Consider the following 21,819-nt stretch of genomic DNA (forward strand, 5'->3'; position numbering starts at 1 on the left):
AATAAATCAGAATGCAGATACAATAGTCTAAAGGCAGAACCCGGAAGATGCAAAGGCAGTTACTTAGTCCAGACAAATCCATTAGATCACAAAAACCAAATAAATCCATCAGAACACAGAAATACAAACACTATGACAACAAACACATAAAATCACACATTTATGGTCGCAACCACACACACACACACAGACACACACGCAGGAACAACAAGTTTTCAACATAAATCCAAATATTACAAAGACTTATGAACAGACAGCAGGCAGGCAACAAAAGTGATACTGGAAGAATGCCTTTCTCTTATTAATAGTCCCTGCTCAGAACTTTTTGGTCCAGTGATCAGAGGTTCTCCCCGAGAATCCCTCGGTGCCGGCTGGAGGTCCTGCGATCCCTGGGACCACTGATGTTCAAGAGCAGGGTCCTACCTGGGTACCCAAACTCTACTACCAGAAAGGAGCAAAATAATTCACTCTCCAAAACTTAACCCCGGAGCCCTAGAAAGCAGGCACTCATATTGACACTCGTCAGATAGTACAGATAACAGCTATACATCGTTAGGATGTAGTGCCTTCAACCATGTAGTTAGCATCTTTGTTAACCAGGCCCACTGTCTTTTTATCACCTCCCCTTCTTCTTCCGTGTTCATTCAAGATAGGTTTGATCCACTTTGCTGGCACCCACTCTGTCTGTCCATTATCTGTAGAAATACAAGCATATCCCCTCCCCCAAGTGAGTAGTCGTACTGGATCTTCCCAAACCCCTTTATCTGGGCAGAATACTGTTACTAACACCACATCATTGTCATAGACATTTTTGTTTGTTCCCCTGTGCCAAACAGCTGGGGGGTCACTATGACCTGCTCTAACATTCAACCAATTCAGGACAAAAAGGGTTTTGTGTAGACAGTCTATCGGGGATTGCTCTCCCCCCTTTTTTAAAATATTTAAATGATCTTTTAGTAAGCGATGGGAACGCTCAACAATAGCTTGACCGGTGGAGTTGTATGGGATGCCCCGTACATGCTTAACACCCCACCGCTGAAGGAAGCGGGCCACCACCTGAGACTTGTAGGCTGGGCCATTATCAGTTTTAATTTGTTCAGGTACTCCCAATACAGCAAAGGCTTGCGCCCAATGTCATTGGGTTGCTTTGGCATTGGTAGAAGTAGCTGCTGTTGCCCAGATGGCAGCCAAACACATATCAACAGAGACATGGATGTGCTTCAAACGCCCAAACTGGGGGAACTCAGTCATATTGGTTTGCCAAAGTTGTCTGGGCTGTAGACCTCGAGGATTTACACCACCATCCTGTATAGGAGTGAATCTCGCACAGTCAGGGCAGGCTGCAACAACAGCACGCGCATCTGCTTTAGATAATGAAAACTGTCTTTGCAGCGCCGCCGCAGACTGATGGAGAAAATCATGCGCTGCTCATGCAGCATCAAAGCTCATGGACAGTTGTACGGGAGTGGCTGTCACTAGTTGGTCCGCACGGCGGTTGCTCTTAGGTCTTGTAAGAGTCTCCATTTTTCGGACTTTTCTGAATGGTAAACACAGGAGTATTCCAAGGACTAGTGGACGGGACCAAGTGCCCCAACTTCACTTGTTCATCCACCAGTTCTTGGAGATGGGCGAGCTCTTCAGTAGACAGCGGCCATTGGTCCACCCAGATCAGCTTTTTTGTCAACCACGTGAGCTTCAGTGTAGGCCTGGATGCGCTCGCTTCATTGGCCACTGTCAAAAAGGCGTCTGAGTGACACAACCCCATTGTGATAATAAGTCTCTGCCTAATAACCAAATAGTAGTATTCAAGACATAAGGGCGTGCTTGTGCCAGCAACTTATCATCTTGGTCTACAAAGGTAATGAATTCAGTACTCATTTGTGTCACTGTTGCACCACCGATTCCTGTCACCATTCCCGACACTACCGTCAATGGCCATGACTCCGGCCATTGGGCCCTCGGGATTATAGTAACATCTGCTCCGGAGTCTAACAACATTTTCTGGTCTTTTAGTACAATGCCGTTCGGTCCTTTAATAGTGATCTCTCTTATGGGCTGTTCTGTGGAAAGAGGTTGTACGAATGCCACCAAGGGGGGTCTACTTGAGCCAAAGGCATCACTTCCCCTATAGTTAGGATCAGTTACGGGGACCTGAGCAATAACAGGAATCGGTTGGGCAACCTTGCTGCCTCGTTTGATGGTTAATGGGGGCGTGAATACCTTTAACATAATCTCTATTGGGCCTGTGAAATCTGCATCTATTACCCTTGGTAGGACAAAAATTCCCTGACTAGATGTAGAGGATCGCCCCACCAACAATGCACTCAGCCCATGACCTAAGGGTCCTGTGGCTACCAAGGGAACGACATGCACCTTATCATCTTCTGTAGTGATGTCTTGTCCCACGGCCAGATCGACTCCTGTGGAGCCGCTTGTGGCGGCTCGGAGCTCGTCAAGACAGCCATAGCTGTGGGACACTTTCTTGTCCTCGCGCCCCCCATCCTGGCGCTGCTCTGCCCGTTTCCCAACAGGGGGGTACCATCCTTTTTAAACTGCGACCTGCATTGAGCTGCTCTGTGCCCGAACTTGTCACATCTATGGCATGTCCCTACAAATTCGTCAGCCACCACCTTTTGCTTCTTGATCTGAGGACAGTTTCTTTTGTAATGGTCTTCCTCTCCGCAAATAAGACAACCAGTTTTTGCTTTAACACCTCGATCCACTTTCCCCGTTTGCATGGCAGGTCGTAAAACAGTGGCCATAGCAGCCGCATGTATTCTGGCCTTCTCTCTTTCCTCCGCTAAGCAAGGTAATCGGGAACAAGCCTCCACGTACCGACTAAGGGTAGACCCACTAGGTAGGGATGCAATTATCTGTTGACGTTGAGTGTTGGCATTTTGAAAAGCTAAATCCTTTCCTACTGCACCTTTTGCTTCACTTGGCAGATTCGGTGCCGCATCTAATGTCTCCTTTAATCAGTCTATAAGTGCATGTACGGCTCATCAGGACCCTGACAAATCTGCGTATAAGGTAATACAGGCTTCCCAATCTGTGGTAACTCAGTTAAAGCGGCCAGGGCCAAGCTCTGTGACTGTTGCAATATTCGAGGGTGTAGCGCTGCTTGAGCCACCCCGTCACGGAAAGCACCAGTACCCATGAGCTGGTCTAGTGTAACTACACGTAAAGGATCATCGGCACCTAGCTGAAGGTTTTGCATCATTGCAACCTCACATTTATCCCACCACTTATCCTTCCACAACATAAAGGCAGTGGAGGGGCAACACCAATTCTAACAAGGCTTGGGCATCAGCTGGCACTAATATCTGATTTTTGAAAAAGGTGGTAACCAGCGTCATAACTTGCTTGTTATCCAAACCATAGTTCATTACGGTTTTTTGTAACTCACTCACTGTTTTCCAGTCAAAAGGAGCCCATATCTGTTGATTCCCCTGCGTAAACACCGGGAATGCTGTTAAACTGTTTGGTAGCGTTTGTCCTTCAATTACAGCATGTTCTATTACCCCCCTCCATCGTTGTCCCATATTAAAATTAGGGTCGCGTATCGGGGGCGTCCCGTCTCCAATCCGACCTCCAGTGGCCACACCACCCCCCTCTGTACCACCGGGTCCCTGCAGACCACACCCACTGTACGCGCAAACAGGCTTGTGAACACCGGATGCCCCCCCTCCTTGCTCTCTCCACTTCACGCCCCTCTTCCACGCCTCACGTTCGTCGTCCCCCACCCCCTTACCGTATTTACTGCGTAAATAGTGATCAGCGTCAGCTAAGCTCATTTCCCCGTCTTCCAGCATGAGCCTAACCCAGTGCCGTTGCGAATGCTGTGCCGGTGCACTTTCGTTAATGCTTCCATTATTTGACCCCCCCGAAATCACCTCCCCCATCCCGTCTGACTCCCCACATATCTGCTGCTCGACCACTCGCAAACCGTCCGTTATGGCTTGGTGAGCCTTTCGATATGCCTGTTTAATCGTGGCGTTACGGGATCCTTTATCTAGTCGTTGCATCTCGTCCAACAGCTTTGTCATTTGATCCTGTTGCTTTCTCAATGTGTCCGTAAGTTCATTTTTGTGAATCTTTGGGTATAATAGCGATGTTGGTCCTTCGGGCGAGTCAGTATCCATTTCCAGGAGCGGCACATTCTCCGGCAGTTGTGGGGCTGTAGATGGCGCTGGTGCCACACTCGGTTCTCCGCAGGGCTCCGTTTCACAAGCCAGCGGCGCTGTACAGGGATCTTGATACTCTCCCGCGGGTTGACTGATTGCATAAACAGCTCTCGCGGCGGCTGCAGCCACAGTAGCATCGTCCTTCATATCAGCAATCATATTTTTAACAGTTCGGAAAACAGGGGCTAATTGTCGCACCTCTTTGTTTCCTACCCGCACAGAGTCCCACAGGTCCATCCCAACTCTGTGCCACGCATCCGGATCGAACAGCTGATCCATTGTTATCAGCTTTCGGTGGCGGCACCATAATAATAGTGCCGATATGTCTGCTTTAGTTAACTTAGCATCGGCTCGATCCGCCAATTCCAACAGGCTTTTCAGCGCCGTGCTTTCTGACGCTGATACAGTGGAACCCATGCTGCCGATGTTCATGCTCCCCCTGGCGTGCCGCGGATCCGCTCCTGCCTTTCTTGGGCAGCCCGGCTTACCTCGCCAGCTGGCAGTCCCCTGCCTGTTTCTTTTTTTTGGCTGCGATAAATCCGTAGGGTCACCATAATGCCGAGTCTCAGCATCCGTGAAAGGACGGGAACGATTCTCACACACATTGGTAAGATGCACAGTCGGATACTTTACTCTCCCGCTTGTGCGGTTATATACATTTCCCATATCTGTACACACGATTACGCTTACATCGGATAGGCTACAGACATAAATCACAAGCTGTTCACATGCCCCACATTCCCTTATAATTGGTAACTATGCACTAACACCAATAGCAACAGACTGCCTCCACGTCCTTGAACACATCTTGTTTTTGCTAACTTTCTCAATTGTTATTCTTAGCTGTCCTTCGCAGCGGCCTGTTCAGTTATGCGAACTGTTTTGCTTAAGCGGCCTAGTCATGCTTCTCAAGCTACATCGACCCCAACATTACTCTTTCCACTTCTGAAAATAATACCTTCATCAGTTTAAAATATGAGATCTGGCTAGCTCAAGCTGAGTTTTGCTTGTCATTTGATGATTGTTCATTTTGATTATCTTGGAGCAGAAAGTAGCTTTGCAGTACAAAAAGGCAAAGGGAGCACATTCAGCTTCAAGAACTAAAGCTGCTGCATGAACACCTTTGTGAAGAGAGGTTGACAAATTGCCTGCATAAGTATTTGCATATGAGTCTTCCCTTTTTTTGCTTTTCCATGCATTTTTCGTTTCTAATTTGGCTGTTTGGCTCAGGAAAGTCTTTCCACAATTTTCGGGTTTTTTATGTCATGGGATATAACACTAGCTTGCATAGAAACTGAGGGCAGTTTCATCAAAGAATTAAGCAATGTTTGACCAAAACTTCTGACCATCTGTGGAACTGCTGCAGTAAAGTGGTGGTGTTTTAAAGATACCTGTTTACTCACATTTTTCTCCTAGTATCTACACTACCCCTTTTGTATTTTTCTTTTCTTTACTCTAGAGATACGTTGAGTACTCCAAGTACAGATGTGACCACTAATGCTTAAATTCTGATATCTGATGTCTGACTAAATAATAGTGTACTAGATACACTACTTGTTAATAATCTCACTGATGTCCGTGGATTTCAATGGATGAAAAAGTCTCGCCAGCAGTCTACAAGTGCTTAATTGCCAGCACTGCATTTGTTAGCAAGGAACAGCATACAGTCTAAGCGTACAAACACTCCATTGCGTTAACTTAGACACACTATAGAGGCTGGTACAGAGTCTCCCCTGAATAATGTACTTGTCTCAGAATGAGATAAGGACTACTGGTAAGCCATGTCTTCATCCTAGGCCTGGTCTGAGTTTTAGCCCAGGATCGTGGCTTCTATGGCTTGCAGTCATCTTCTGCGACCCTTGATGATCCAGTGTTAAGAGATTCTTCCCTCTTCCCCATGCACACTATTTGAGTAGAAGCCAACTTTGCCTCATTATGCCACCAAAGAGTTCCCCTGCATGGAGGTTCTTAGGACCAAACTCTGCCACTTCTGATACCTAAGTCTTGGAGGAGCAAAGTTAGCAGATGAGCAGGAGAGAGTGAAAACTGAAAGTCCCCAGTTTTATGGACATAAACACAGAAGGATCCCAGCTCTAACTGCAGCAACAATATCTTGACTGGCTTAGTCTTGAACTTCATCTAGCCCAAAAAGAACTGGCAGGATTGTAATTTCCCTGAGAGGAATACTACTGTTAACAGCTAGTTCTAGCTGATCTTTTGGATGCCCACCCCTGCCATCTGTTAAGGCAGCAGTGTGGTCTGCCAGTTCATTAGGGCAACACTACCTTTTGGTTGGCAGTCTGTTTATTGCTGTAAGGCTGTTTCTGCAAAACATTCCTGTTAGCACTTGTTAGCATCTGTGATCAGCTATACACAAAACTCAAATGGCATGGGGTTTGCTGGCACTTATGCTTGCCAACAGAGCAGTCTGAGCCACAGAAGGTACCTGGTAAACTCATTAAAAATATGCAGATGTCAAAAGTGATGGTGTGTTATATAAAACATTCATCAAGCACTCTCTTAAAGGGAAGAATATATTGGCACAGTGGAGGCAAGGGGAAGAAGGACCCAGAAACACAGCTTTTGGTTTACCCTAAGTAGTGAGTGTTTGGTTAAACAGGCCAGAGTATCAGCAGATTTTCTGTTGATATTTGATACACTGATAGGTAGTGGAGGAGCAAAATGAAAGTCTGAATAACATTCAGTCTCAGGTGAAGTTACATGAAAGGACGGGAGCCAGCCTGATGACTCAACATCTCCCACCTTGGTCCCTGAAAGGAAGGACATGATGCCAGCTATGCACTCATGCTTCTCTTGTTCTTGCTCTCTTGGAGTTGGTGGAAAAGGCCAAAAGAACGAGATCTCACTTTCTGACTGGAGTCAGATCAGTTGATATTTTCCATAACTTCAGCATTAGGCTGTTGTTCCACAGCAGCTTAAGCTCATTTAATTGGTCTTCCACCCTTTCCCTTACACCGTCCCCAGAGTGCATCAGACCTGTGGTAATCTGAGCCATTTCAAGTCACTAACTAGCAGAAAGCTAAGTAGGCAAGGAGTATGGGTCCTCCAAACATGATAAGATGATACAAGGGTTTGTTGTCACTAAGAGGTGGAGATTCTACTTTGCTCCTCCTGCTCCTCCACCATCTGCAGCTATTCCTGGTGCATGCCTGCCCTTCACATGCACTAACATCCAGTGTTCCATCAATCCTTCCACAAGCAATTTAATTTACTAAAGTTTTAGAGAACCATCCCACCCCAAAAAAGTAACATTTTCTGCCATTTTAGTGATTTGAAGTGGCTCACAGGAAAGTGAGAGGATTCAAAACATGGCACTGATGTTGAAAATGAACGCTGTATGGCTGTGAGCAGGGAAGTGGAGTGAAGAAGGATCAAGATTTTCCCTTTTCAGAAAAATGAAACAATTAAGCCAGCACAGCTGCATTGGAAGCTGCAGCTAAAAACAAATAAACATGTTCCTGATGGCACGGTTCATCCAGATGGTTTGAAGCACTGTCTGTCTGACAAGTTCTAGATTAGACATAAGGCAAGGGATAGGGAACAAGTGGCTGGGGTGGTGCTGGGGGTAAAACAGATAATTGTGGCAAACTGCAATTTTATTTCTTTGGCTGCTTTGGAATTGGCAGCCCCTGGTTCTTTCGTGGATTTGGAATGTCACAGTCAGAACAACGAGAGCTAGAGGGAGGTTGCTGCTTTCGGTGTAGTCTCCTTTAAAACCCCTAGAAAATCTCCACATCAAATACAGATGCTGCTCTCAACAGCTTCCACAGAGATCTTTCTGAAGTCAGCAAAGGGCCACAAGAATAGTCAGTGGACTGGAGCACATGACCTGTGAGGAGAGACTCAGGAAACTGAGCTTGCTTAGTCTGGAGAAGGCTTAAGCATTTTAGGAGCCTTCTGAAACCTAGAAGGAAGTTATTGAGAAGACACACAACCAGGATCTTTACAGTGGTGCACAAAGTGATGAGCAACAACAATCATAAATTGAAACAGAGGAGGTTCTAACTTGATAGAAGTAAAATGCTTTTCACCTTGCCCACAGCCAAGCATTGGAACAGGTGCTTGGAGAGGCTGCAGAACATCCATCTCTGGAGGGTTCCAAGACCTGAGGGAACAAAACCCTGAGCAGCCTGATTTGAATTCAGTGTTGATGCTTCTTTCAACAGGAGGTGGCCTCTGACATCCCTCCCAACATAATTAATTCTGCAGTTTTGTGATAGGACATTTTTTTCTGCTCAGTTTCATTTCAGTAAGCTGTATTTTAAGCAGAAGTTTAACATTCAGCTGCGAGATTTAGAGAGGACCTCTATTTTTGAATAGTGATTGTTGCTCTTAGCAAACTGCCTGCAAGGCGTCCCTGCCTTAAATCAGTTATGTAACCCTTACTAGTTATTACAGTATTTCAGTAGCCAGGTGGCAGGCAAATGCTAAACAGAAAAGTACTGCTACAGCATGCTTCTTAGAACCGTGTTGCTGTCTCACTCCTACCTGGTGCTGTCCGGACTGTAGTGTTGGAGAAATAGTGTCAAATTGGCAAGACTGTAAAGACCAGAGTTTCTGTAAGGAAGATCAACATGCCCTTATGGCATATGAGCAAAGCCTGTCTCCAGAACATCATGCATTGGTCAAAAAACTATTGATGATAAAAATATTTGTGTTCAATATCTTTCTGTTTTTTTACAGGACTCCAGGAAACAGGGCATTTGGGGGAAAAAAAAAGAAAATTCTTAAATTCTGTAGCTTTTTTTTTTCTCTTCCATTAGGACATGGAAGGATCAAGTACCATTGGCCTGTTAAGTGAATCCAGAATTCCAGGATCAAGAGGGTCAAAGGTAAGTGGATGTTTTGGGAGAAGGGAGTGTTGTTTGTTGTTGGGGTTTTTTTCCGAAAATGAAAGTGTACCCCTCTCTGCTTTTTGTAATTGCATAGGCCCAGTCAGCTGTAGATTTGGAGTCACTGTACTGCACTGGATTCAGTTGCTCTGGAATGACATTACAATAACTGTGTCGTCCAAAGAATCTGAATGGTATTTCTCTGATACCTAGTTAGCTGATGATTTTTAGATTCTGCTATGGTCTATTTTTGAGAGATCAAAGGGTGAAACAGGGCTTTTTGTATTATCTAGCTCTCTATTTCTTGGTTTACCGTAATAGAGGTCCTTCTTGCATATGAAGATGAATTATGCATTCTAATGATACTGAAACGTTATAGTTTGACTATCACATGTGCATAATCTGAAATACCACTTAAACTAAAAAAGTGTTCCCAGTAGTGTGGAAGCCATGTCCCAGAAGAACGGATGTTTTTTCCTCCATCACCATGTCTCAGGAGATTTTTGCGAGTGTGGGCCACTTTAAAACACCAAATAGGATATATGGGAATACAATGCATCAGTACTTACCAGATCATTGGGATTTATCTTCATGCTTAGCGATAACATCAAAACTGCAGCCTATGATGCTTTCCCAAAGCAGGCAATGATTCAGTATTCCTCCTCCCAGGGCTGCCTGCATTGTTCTAGTTTGGTCTTCAGAAGTCCTGCCCCTGTGCTCACTCCTAAAGAAACATACAAACTTTTAAAGCATAGCTTTGCAAGAATGAGTCTTGTTGTCCAAGTTTGGAGAAAAAGCTGATGATGATAGCCTTGAGTTTTGGTAGATGCCACAGTGAATACTAGGCAACAGTTCACTGTCACTGCAAATATGGCAAACCCTGTACTGGAATACATCAGAAAGAGCATCACCAACAGATGCGGAGTCATTATTATTATAGCCCTTTGCTCAGGGCTAGTGAGGCTGCGTTGAAATACTGAATCTGTTTTTTTTATGCCCCACTTCAAGAAGGGTGTGGATAAGACAGAGCCAGGCCAGCAGAGAGCTGTACAGATGGCATGAGGCCTTGAGTAAATGACCAGTGAGGAGAAGCTGAAGAAGCTGCAATAGTTTAGTCTGGCAAAAAGGAGACACAGGCGTGATAGAAGCTTACACGTCTTTGAGGGGCAATTGCAAATATGATGAAGCCAAACTGTTCCTTGTAGTATCAGATGATGCAACAAGGGACAGCGGTCACAATTTGTAGCTTGAGACATTCATGCTAAACCTTAGAAGAAACCTCTTCACTAGGGGATTGGTGCAGAATTGGGACAATGTGCCCAGGGAGGTTATGGATTTGTTTGAAATTTTCAAGCCTTTACTGGACAGAGCCATGACTGACCTGATCTGTAGTGGATGACGGTTCTATTTCAAGGGGGCGACTGGTTTAGATGGCCTCCAGAGGCCCTGTACAACTGTGTTTCTATGATTCCATGAATCATCGGAAATGTACTGAACACTGGAGACAGGAGCGAGTTCGAGAAGCTTTTTACTGTGCTGGTTTAAAGTACTAGTAATTGTGAGTCACAGAAGTTATAACTGACTGTCTAATATCTTAGCTAATATATTAGACACCTTGTGCCCTCTTACATCTTTTCCTAGATACTAAAAAAGTGGCACAAAAAATGCAGTTACAAAAATAAGAATAGAATTTGTTAGCTGAAACAAGCTAGTGTCCAAAATGAGATGTCTAAACCCAGTTCCAAAATTGCCCATTCTGACCTGCCTCAATGACAGCCTTACTCTTAATTTTGGTTTGATAACAGGCTTTGTTTCCAAGTCACTCAGCTAGAAATACTGAAAAAATGTCTTATTGCAGCTGAACAAAATCCTGGAATTTTGCTTTCCTGTTACTAATTAGTCACTCCACAAAGTCTGAGTCAGTAAAGAAGACACATAAGAACTTTCCTGTAATTATGAAAATGATTATACATGCTTACTGGAACTGCATGAAAGCATTATGAGTCGCTTACACCCTATGACAACTCAAGAGGTTTCTGTTCATTTTGGAGTGAAAATAGAATATCTGCTTGTTATGGGGCTGTAACTCAAAGCAGCTGCTAGGAAATAAATTACATTTATTTGCACTATATTTGTATCTGTTGCATTTTTTATTAATCTTTTATGAGAAAGTAGTGGTTATGTTTTGAAGTAGAAGTATCAAATTTACTTTGTCTGTAGGCTCAGCTATCATTTGCAGGGTTTCTATGCTCTTTCTTCCACAGATCAGTGTAAAGTTTTGTTGGTGTTTGCTTTATTAGTGTCCTGTTTTCCTATTGCAGATGAAGACAACTCAATCACTTTGTTGAATTCTATTTTTTCCATTTAACTTTCTAAAATGATGAATAATGAGCTGTTGTTCATTTTACTTTCAGAGAGTCATAACTGTACTTTACAACTGATATCACCATATAGAGACAGGATAGGAATTTCCTTCCTAAATGTTTGTTTCAAGCTACTTGTAAACCTCGCAAGACAATGCTGTGTTGCCTTGAAACTGGTAACATGTCCTAATTTTAGCCAAGGAAGAAATTTCAGAAAATTCTAAGCAAATGGAAAAAATCCCTTGCAACAAATGCACTTGGACAACTCTATTTCTAATATTTTCTAAAAATGTATATAGTATGCAGTGACAAGATTAAGGTTGTCTTCATAAGAAAAAACAAATCTTTAGATCTTTGCATGATAATATAGAGCAAGGCAGTATTTAGTAGAAAAACAAAGCTAAAACAATGCTTGCATTTTGTTACTTTCTGTTGATACTACTGGTCTCCAACTTTGCTTTTGTAACAGTTGTGGTTATGAATTAGTTTTTTTCCTGAGAAATTTATTATGAAATGCTACATGGATTTACCAGTAAATTCAGTGTAATTTTATAGGGTTCTGCAGGAAGACATGGACAGCATGGGTCATTAGGACCAAAGGTACACTATGTAACAAGGAACACTTGAAAGCTAACGTATTTTGCTTCAGCATATATTTTTTATTTCTGTATTCCCAGCATTTGCCTTAACAAAACAGGTTTTGTTTAACATTCATATGCTGTACTACGTGTGGGACAAATTTTGTTCCCGTTTACACTGGGTATCAACCCAGAATATGTATTAATAGAATTATTTCCTATCCCACCAGAACAGTGAGTAAATACAAGCTGGGGCATTACCTTCCAAGGCAGTTCGTGTATTTTTGTTTAGTTTTTTTTAAGACATTGGGCAGTTTCTCTCTGACACTCATTTACACATCATTCTGGTTTTCACGAGGTTACGTGTATGCTATTGAAAGAGAAAGTCACAGGATGAGACCTTCCGACATGATCCCAGAAAGTGATAGGAAAACTTTCTGGAAGGTGCTGGGGGGAAGAAGGGAGATGCCATGACTACATTGTCTTGTTTTTGATTTGAACTCAGTAGTGACTGGATTTTTCCACTTTGATGCTGCTATTGGTTAAGTAATGCATGAGGAAAAGTGGAGAGATGAAAAACCAGAGAAAAAAGGGCAGATTCACAGAATGGGGCCTTAGACAGAACAAGGATTTTGTATTCCTATATAGAGCTCTAGTACCACTCAGGTTAATAGTACAGCATGGCAACATGTTTTCAGCACCTTAAATGTGGAGTTAAAGAAATTCAAAATCTTCATCGCTCTGGGAAGTGACAGCATCATTGAGGGACCAGGAAATGGAAAACAATAGGTGGGAGCCCCCATCGTCTGTTCCTAAAATTTGTGCCTGAACACACAGAGCACAAGTCACTGGCTAGCCAGGAAGCATATTGCCAACAATAACAGCATGCATCTGTTTCATAGAACAATAGCAATCAAAGATCTGGAAGTCCCCTATGTCTAGAGTCCATAGAGCTCAGCTTGTAGGGCTGAAGAAAGTCCCTCCATTGGGTGCTCCTCCCGTTAATGCTGGAGGACAACATTACTTCTGAGTGAAAATATCAAGTATCTGCACAGTATGTGTTGGTGAGTGATACTGCAAAGGATTGGCTAGAATAGACATGCTGTCACATGATACTGCGCTATGGACACGAGTAGGTGCCAAGTCTCCATGCTGAAAATACATTTTTTGTTAAAAACTTATTCTCTGCCCTTAACTAGAGTTTTTGGTTTTAAAATATTGTGGAAATATTGTAATGGCATGATAATTAAAGCTGATGCATTGATACATAGGATAGTTGTTTAACTGTTTAATCTGTTTGAGACATTCAATTATTTTGTAAGTTATTATACATATAAGTGCTTTGTTCTGTGATCTTTGTTTGAGTAATTATTATTGTTGGTGTGATAGATACATTTCAAACACATGCGTATATTGTAAGTGCAGTGACTACAGTGCTATTTAAAAATGATCAATATATCTCTTCAATCCTCAGATTAAAAAAGATATTTGTTTTCTTATATTTGAGCAATGAGCTACATTCTTAAAGGGCGGAGGGAGTTAGAAATACGGATTTCTCTGGATACATGATTTACAATAAACATCTTAGCTATCCTGGATCTTTTCTTCCAAATGAAATTCTGTTAGGAAAATCAATTGGTGAAATTATCCAGCATTTGTAATAGTAGGAAGCTGATCTGCAGTGACCAACATACCTGAAACAACAGCATTCTGTTGCAGAAATGCAGTTGGTCCAAGGTTATTTCCTCTGCCCAGTTACCTTTGCTACGTATATAGTTGCATATAATTTTCCACAAGCACTGAAGAGACTTAAGTCCCAGGTACGATTTGTACTAGCCATGAAGGTGCCTAAACCACAGTAGTTGCTTAGGTGCCTAAATTCTGTTAGAATTCAGACACACCTTTTATCCTGCACTTGTCTGTAAGATGAAAGTTAAGAGTGCTTCAGAAATTATACTTTACCTTAATAAACCGAGTGTTTATTCCTGAGCCATATGTTTTGCTGATCACAGACAAAAAGTAGAAATAACAGTGAGAATATCCTTTCTTAATGAAATGGACGCATTGAATCTTTTATGCAGGTGGTTCTGTAGAAAGGCATAAGAAGAGAGAGGATTTTTGAGTCCTGTGAACTCTTAATCTGAATTTTTTCTGTCACACCAGAAACACAGCAGAGAAGACCATTTGACTTTGGATGCTCTGAAACTCTGTTGTTCTTTAAGACACTGCTGTAGATTATTAGAGAATTCTCAGTGGCTTTATTGGGTCACATCCATCCATTTGAGTACCCTGTCTCCAACAATGTCAAAAGCATATGCAGTGTGAGCAGGTGCTTAGATGCAATTTGACCTTATAAAAGGGCAAGTATTACATAATATTTCTCCTGAGTGATCTCCTAGACTCCAACAGTTTGTGATTCTGGGACTTTCTCAGTTAGAAATGGTTTCTGAACCACAATTAGGTCTCTTCAAGTGAACTTGAAGTCTCCCCTGGAACTCATGCAAACTTGTACAATTTACAAGACCTTGGGGCAAGGTCTTCCAGTTATTTTCATCTGATGCCCACAATTTCTTCTATTAGAAGTGTGAGTCCTTAACTACTCTCTACTTCTAGCAGCCTCTGCAATGTACTTCACCCACGTCCTCATTTGTCACTTTTCCAAGCTAAAGACTCGTAGCTTACACCACCATTTCTCATACAGAAACCATTCTGTACCTTCCATTATTGCCACTGGCCTTTTCTGAAGTTTTTCTGGTTTCACTAGATCCTGTTCAAGATGGGAAATGTGAACAAACCACTGCACAGAATTGAGGTTATGGGCATACAGTGGCATAGTAATGTTCTGTGCTCTTGTTTTCCTGTCTTTTTTATAATAATTTCTTGTATTCAGTTTACCATTTTGACAGCTACTGAGCTGACCTTTTAATGGAATTGTCTATGTCTACTGTATTTTCATGGTACTATCTGCTGTAAAAGCCCAAAAATATTTCCCTGAAGCAGAACAAAAAGTAAGAACCAAAACAGCCCTTTGCTACAAAAATCAAAAACACTCCCCCCCAAAAAAAACAACCAACCAAAAAAAAACAACCAATCCCCAAAACCCCACAAAAACAGCCCCACAAATAAAACAAAACAGGGCTATTCTGTGAAATTTCCTTTGCTCTTTCATATGACACAGAAAACCATAGGTGCAAAAAATGTAGTTCATTGTTTATCTGGTCCTTTAAGAATTCAGAGTCTTCATTTATCCATTTTTCTCTGGGCAAACTACGTTGTCATTATGGAGTGATACTTCTGTTTTTCACATAGAATAGAGCAACTGATCAGGTTCTTAGCAGTAATATACAGTCCTGCATTGAACTAGAGCAGGAACTATACAACTTTTTGCCCCACATACGAACTCCTGTCTACATTCAGTACCTCTCCCTCCTCTTCCTCCATCCTGAGAGTCACTTAACTGAAGGGTAGAAATAACCCACAAAACGTGTCTTGGGTGAAAGGAACAAAATTCACCCTGTTGCTAAGTGGAGGTGGGAGCAGTGGGGAAGAATGATTTGAGCTGCATTAAAAAAAACCTGCTCTGGACAGGGGGAAACAGCAGGAGGAGTGGAGACAGCAGATTACTACTGAGATGATGCTGACTCTACGGAGCCACCCGCAGACCTGCCCCCTAGTCCATTCAGAACCATACTATGTCCTTCCCAAGAGTGGTAGCCTTCTGCTTGCATGAAATGAAATGCAATTTAGAGAGGATAACAGTATATTTGTTGTGGCAGGGAATGCGGGGTACAGATGGAAAACCAGGCTTTCCTGGCATTGCCGGACCTCCCGGGGATGTGGTGAGTAGGACTATTGTAATCCATGATCACCTGACACACACTGGCTCCCAAACCTATGTCTTAAAGATCTGCAGAAGCCCTACCAGTACTTGCTAGTAGCGTGTGGAGAGCTGGGCCTGGATTTGTCCTACTTAACCTGGAGTGGTTACCTCAGACACACAGGAGCAGAGTGTCCCTTGCCCTTGCCTCCCTCATCAGCCAGAAGCGATACAGGCACCTCCAGAGGCTAGTTCCGATTCTTTGATGCTCTTTTTGCTTTTAATTATTTGGAAATCAGCTCTGCTTTTAATTAGAGGGAAGCCAACAGGCTCACAGGTGATTTTGATGCATTTCTCATACTTAAGAGCTGCGAGGATTACAGAGCTCTTTAGTTGGGAAGTCCCAGGACTTGTCCTCTGCCACCTTCCTCTCACTCATGCCAGACAAGCTGTCTGTGTCCCCAGTACGGTGAGTTGTGCCGAGGGGCTGATCAAGCTTAGAAATAAAATCTGCCTGAAAAATGACTGTTCAGCTCATCTGTGTTCCCCTGCCCAGTGCACTGGGCAGTCCTGGACACAACTGAGGTGATCAATGCTGAAAAGGGCAGGAGCAGCCAGGCATGGCTGATTTCAGTGCAGTAAAAGAAAGCCTTGTTGAATTAATCCCCAACTAGTGAAATGTTGTGTGCCCATTTGCTTCTCGTCATCTGTGAACTCTGTCAAACGTGCTGGTAAATACTTCTAAACATTATACCCTCAGAGGATCTGAGTTGAAACTAGCTGACCCCATCTGTGGTTTGGGAGAGCTGTGCTTGCATTTAACTGTCGTGCTTTTTGTGAAGCTAGAGAAAAACATTTTCACAATTTTTCCCTTTAACTCATTTATGCTGATTTTTTTTTATCACCTGCAGGGTCCAAAAGGAGAAAAGGGTGACCCAGGACCTCAGGTCAGATTATGCGGATTTCATTCTTCCTGAGAAACCTATGTGAAATGTGGTACTTAGTAAATGGGGTTTTCCACCTGTAATGCTTTTGAAAATAGGGTGAACCAGGACAGGACGGGAACAGTATTGTGGGACCACCTGGACCACCAGGACCACCAGGACCAATCATAGCAATACCTGAGGTAAGCGTGCTTGCCAAGCATTAAAGTCTCTGTAACTCGTCTCATAGAGAAGAGGACACAAGCAGTTAACAAACCAGCAATTCTGCTGTTGATGTTCAGGTCAGAAGTCTACTCAAAACAAAAAAATCTCTGTATGTCTCTACGTCAAATGGATTTGTTTTGAAAAGATGAAATAGGAAGAAAGGTGGGTGAAGAACTACTGCAAGCAGACCTATCAATTGCAGTTGGAATTACAGAACTAAAATAAATACCACTACCAGCTGTTGTAATGTGGATATTGGCTTGACATGGGTAAAGCAGCAGAGATCGAGTGCTCTAAGTGAACCACAGGGCCACTTCTAACACTGTGAAAAGACATGGTGAGATAAAACTGAGACCTGCAGTGGAACCCAGCCATTTCCATGCTTTTGCAGTACCTACCAACACCGTAGGTCTCAGAGTCTTGTAGTCCTGTCTGCCTCCTCTGTGGCCTCCTGCTGTCGATAAGGAAGTCTGCTCTAAACTAGCGTTTAAAAAACAATGTCCCTCAGTTTGCTGCTGTTTGATGCTCCAATATACTAAAGTCAGTATTCCTCATCCTGTATTGGCTATTTCGCTTTTAGAGCATAATGTCTGGTACTCAGTGCATTTTCATGCATAGAATCATGATAACCAGTAAATCATATTAATTGTTGCTACAATTTTATCACTCCAATTTAGTTGGATACAGTACAGAAACAATTTTGAATAAAGAAATTTTATTGGATTTAAATTTAAAACTTTTAAACAATTATCTATTATCTATTGCTGCCTTTATTCATCCACAGTTTAGGTACAGGAACTGAATGAAAGGTCTAGAGAAAAGTTAATGTTGGGTGTGTAAAGCAAATGTCGAAAGATTTTATGATTCCTATATGTTCTTTCTGTTATTCTAATAAGGGTATATTCATGCCATTCAGATACAAAGATGAAGGTTTACTTAGAACCCAATCCAGACAATCACATTAGAAACTACTGTTTCTTCCTCTTCAGAGCATTGAAGAAAATATGAAGAATAACATTGCACTTACTTTGTAGTCAGCACTTTCTGAACTGATTGGATGTGTTAAAAAGTTACATTGCTGGATAGTTGCTATTTAATCTGCTTGCTTCTCCAAAAAGGAAGATAAATAACTGTATACCTGGAACAGGTTGTGAAGAGTGCAATCTTCTTCTCTAATCATGATCCTTCTACCCTCTGTTTTCATGTCTTTTTGAGCACCGTGTACAGTTTTCTGACTTCCAACCACAATTTCTATTTGCAGCTAAACTCTATAAAATGTACAAAGTGCCTGATCCCAAGCTCAGCAAAGCCTTTGGGATTCTTTCCACTGACTTCAACACAGTTTGGATTGAGCCCGAAAGGAATGAATACTGAGTAATTCCACAATGAAAAGCAACGTAAACCCGAGGTTCCTGGATTTCTGCCACCAGCTGTAGATAAAGCAGAACAATTACAGCAGCAGGACTCTTTTATTACTATCGTTAAAGTAATAGACCATGTCCTGTTCACTTTCTGGGCCATATAGAGCTGTGAATTCAGTGGGACCAACAGCATCATGCTACCACTGGAGCAATGCAGCAGAGAGCTCATGCAGGCTAGGAGAGGAAGTGCTGCCTGCGGGGCTTAAACTGTCTTTTTATTTGATAATTTTCCAATTTTTTTTGTAGAATATGAGGACAGAGAGCAGGTAGCAGCATCTAGTATAAGTAACAGACTTTAGCTGCATGAATCATGATGCCAACAAGACCTCAAAGTACAGAAAGTTGACCATACACTGCCATGCTCAGATGACAGTCTAGGCTAGGCTAGGCTAGGCTGGGATGTGTGCTGTGACCAAGCTGGTCTGTCCTCTTCTGTGTCCTCCTGCCCATCCCAGATTAGAAAAATGGTATTCAGAGACTCGTAAGATAATTGGAAGTGACCTCTGGAGGCCATATGGTCAAACCTCCTACTCAAAGCAGGGGTAACTTCAGACTTAGTTCCTGTATGCTGTATTCATAACAAATCTTGCAAAAGATTCTGATCTGACAGCATTGAGCTGCACATGGATGCAAGCAGAAGAGCCATTCAGATTTCACAATACCTCAGTGACCACACACTTATTCATATGCTAAGTGAATCCCTGGCATCTGAAGGCATGCCCTGACCCAGCCTTGTGAAATTCAGATTTTCAGTATGCTGAATGGGAATATACTGCTTCACACGGGGCCTTGTATTGAAATGGATGGCATGGCTTGCCTGCTAAACAAGTGGGCTAGTTCAAGCCTCTAAAGAGATTCAGTACATATTTCTGAATCCAAAACAAGGCTAAACTGTCACACAGTAAGTGGGACTGTTGGGGTGAAAGAAATGAAACATGACAGAAGCTGAGTACAGATCTCTATTCGCCTACAACATTTATGTGGCGCTCTAGCACTTACATATTGTCTGTCCTAAATGGTAATGTATGACCATATGATACAGTATTGGAAACACTTATTTAAACCAGAAAGGTAGCTATCTGAAACCAAAATGAAAGCCCAATCATAACATCAGGACAAGAATCTGCTTGGGAGCAGCCAATATGGATTTATTAATGGCATTTCATTCCTGACCAAAATGATTGCTTGTCTGTGGACGAGGAATGGGCACTGGACATTGTATACCCTGACTTTAGCAAGGCTTCTGATACAGTCTCCCATATTCTTGCTGTCACCAAGCAGATGATCTTTGAAGTGGATAAGTGGATGATAAAATAGGTGGAAAATTGGCTTAACTGATAGACTCAGAGGGTGGTGATTGGCATTCATGAGACCGCTTCTGGAGTACCATGTCCAGCTATGAGAGCCCCAGTACAAGAAAGATATGGACATAATGGAGCAAGACCCATGCAGGGCTGCCAAGGTGGTTGGGGGACCAGTGCACTGAGAGAACTGGGTCTGCTGAGCCTGGAGGAAAGAAGGCTAAGGAGAGACTTAGTTGCTGTCTATAACTACCTGATCAGAGGATACAGAGAAGACTGAGGCATCCACTTCTTGGAGGTGTATGGCAATATTACAAGACGTAACAGACACAGGCTGAAACATGGGAAATTCCAATTTAATACAAGCAAAAACTTTTTACCCTGATGATGCTCTAATACCGGAACTGGTTGCCCAGAACAATTGTGGCATTTGCATTCTTAGAGGTGTTCAAGATTTAACTGGACAAGTCCCTGAGTGACTTGATCCAATTAGACCTGCATTGAGGAGAGGGTTCGACCAGATTTTGTCCACCTTCATCACTCTGATTCTGCGATCAATGTATGCAGAAATGCCTGAGCTAATGCTGAGCTCACTAATTCCAGGATAGGAAGCAGTATAGCAGCATTGCTATTGTACTGCTCTGTTCAGGCTTGTTGAGACTCACAACTGATTAGCTTAGGTAGTGTTCTATATCCAAGTGACCATACTGTTTGGGGCATCCAAGCTAGTTTCATTGACTGCAGACACAGCAGCGAGATCAGGACTGACTTAGAAATCACTACATGGCACTGCACGGTATGATGCAGACATATCCAAAATATAACTATAACTCTACAAAAGGATGAGTGTAGTCAGACAGATTCACCATCTTAGAATGCCAGTGACATATTGGAGTATGAAACCCTCATTTTGATCTCTACCTTACTGAGGAGAAACAACTTCAGGCTGCAGCATTTGGTGTCATAGTTTTCAAATTAAAAATGAGAGTCAGTCTGGTTAAAGTTTTGAAATCATTCTGAGATCCTTACCTAAGTGTAAAACAAGTGCTAGGTTTTCTTATTCCAAATGTGTAACAAAAATTAAAAGTAGAGAGCCTTTTCAGTAGCCTTATTTGCGTTTTTCTCCCCATAGTTCTAAAGAGATGCTTTAACTGTCTGTACGTTTCTAAAAATGTATGTGTGCCCTAGATTGGTATTTGAAATAACCTGTTTCTCAACCACTTTTTTAGCTACTACTCAATGATACAGATGGGATTTTTAACTTTACTGGAATTAAAGGACTGCTTGGGCCTCCAGTGAGTATATACTTCTTTACTAAATCTTCAGATTTGCTCTATCATCTGCAGTGTCTGCTTTTAAGTATCAGCTAGAGTTGAGTTTCCTGTGCTGTAGAATTGTGTTGCTGCTAACTTCAGCACTAAGCTCTGTGGAAGTACTTAGCTTTGAATCTGACCTACGTGCTCAGAATGGCAGAAATGTGGAACTGATGCAAAAATAGGGATCAAAGTTTACATAGCATTTCTTCCATCTTTTTATCTATTCTTATTTTTCAAGTCATAAAATGGTGGGATAAAATATTTTGCTCAGTTCTGCTTGAGACTGCAACTAGGAATGCTAGGCTGCTGTGTGTGAGTTAAGTCTCAGCAATTACAGCTGTGGATGAAAAGCTGAAAATTTTATGAGAGAGCAACAGATGTGAAATTTCAGGTTCTGTTTTTCAGCTAGGACTATAGCTGCAAAATAGTTCTGTCAAATGTTTGAAGTTCTGAATGCTTCTTCGTAATGATTTCAGATTCCTAGGACTGGATCCAATGAGAAATCTACCTTTTCCAGGCTGTGGAGTCTATTCAAACTTGCCTGAGAGTCTACAATATATTTCACTTTGCAAAATTTTAAACCTCCCAAACAAAGCATCTTACTTCACAGCTAGTTTCATTTGTGTACTGTTGTTTGTTTATTTTATTTTACCTAATTTCTTGTTTGTGAGCCCAGTTCTCACCCTCACATTCAATCCCTGATGGAACAAGGAAGACCAGAATGTGTGTACCCGATAGCAGAATTTCACTCTACATATCCATAGTTTGAAAAAAAACGTAGAATCATAGAATGCTTTGGGTTGGAAGGGAACTAAAAACCATCTAGTCCTAATCCTAC

At 42.4% G+C, this 21,819-nt stretch overlaps 1 protein-coding gene across 5 annotated transcripts in view; it reads left to right on the top strand.

Annotated features, from left to right (window-relative positions):
* The window catches only part of COL15A1 (collagen type XV alpha 1 chain), a 165,058-nt gene that overhangs the window by 102,340 nt on the left and 40,899 nt on the right, over positions 1-21,819 (top strand). For all 5 annotated transcript variants that reach the window (XM_075417015.1, XM_075417010.1, XM_075417012.1 and 2 more), the window contains 5 exons: positions 8,969-9,037; positions 15,755-15,817; positions 16,707-16,742; positions 16,838-16,921; positions 20,895-20,960. In XM_075417015.1, coding sequence (XP_075273130.1) covers positions 8,969-9,037; positions 15,755-15,817; positions 16,707-16,742; positions 16,838-16,921; positions 20,895-20,960 — 318 coding nt within the window. The remainder of the gene's footprint in view (positions 1-8,968; positions 9,038-15,754; positions 15,818-16,706; positions 16,743-16,837; positions 16,922-20,894; positions 20,961-21,819) is intronic.

The sequence above is a fragment of the Opisthocomus hoazin genome, chromosome 3 (genome assembly GCF_030867145.1).
Source record: "Opisthocomus hoazin isolate bOpiHoa1 chromosome 3, bOpiHoa1.hap1, whole genome shotgun sequence".
Taxonomy (NCBI): Eukaryota; Metazoa; Chordata; class Aves; order Opisthocomiformes; family Opisthocomidae; genus Opisthocomus; species Opisthocomus hoazin.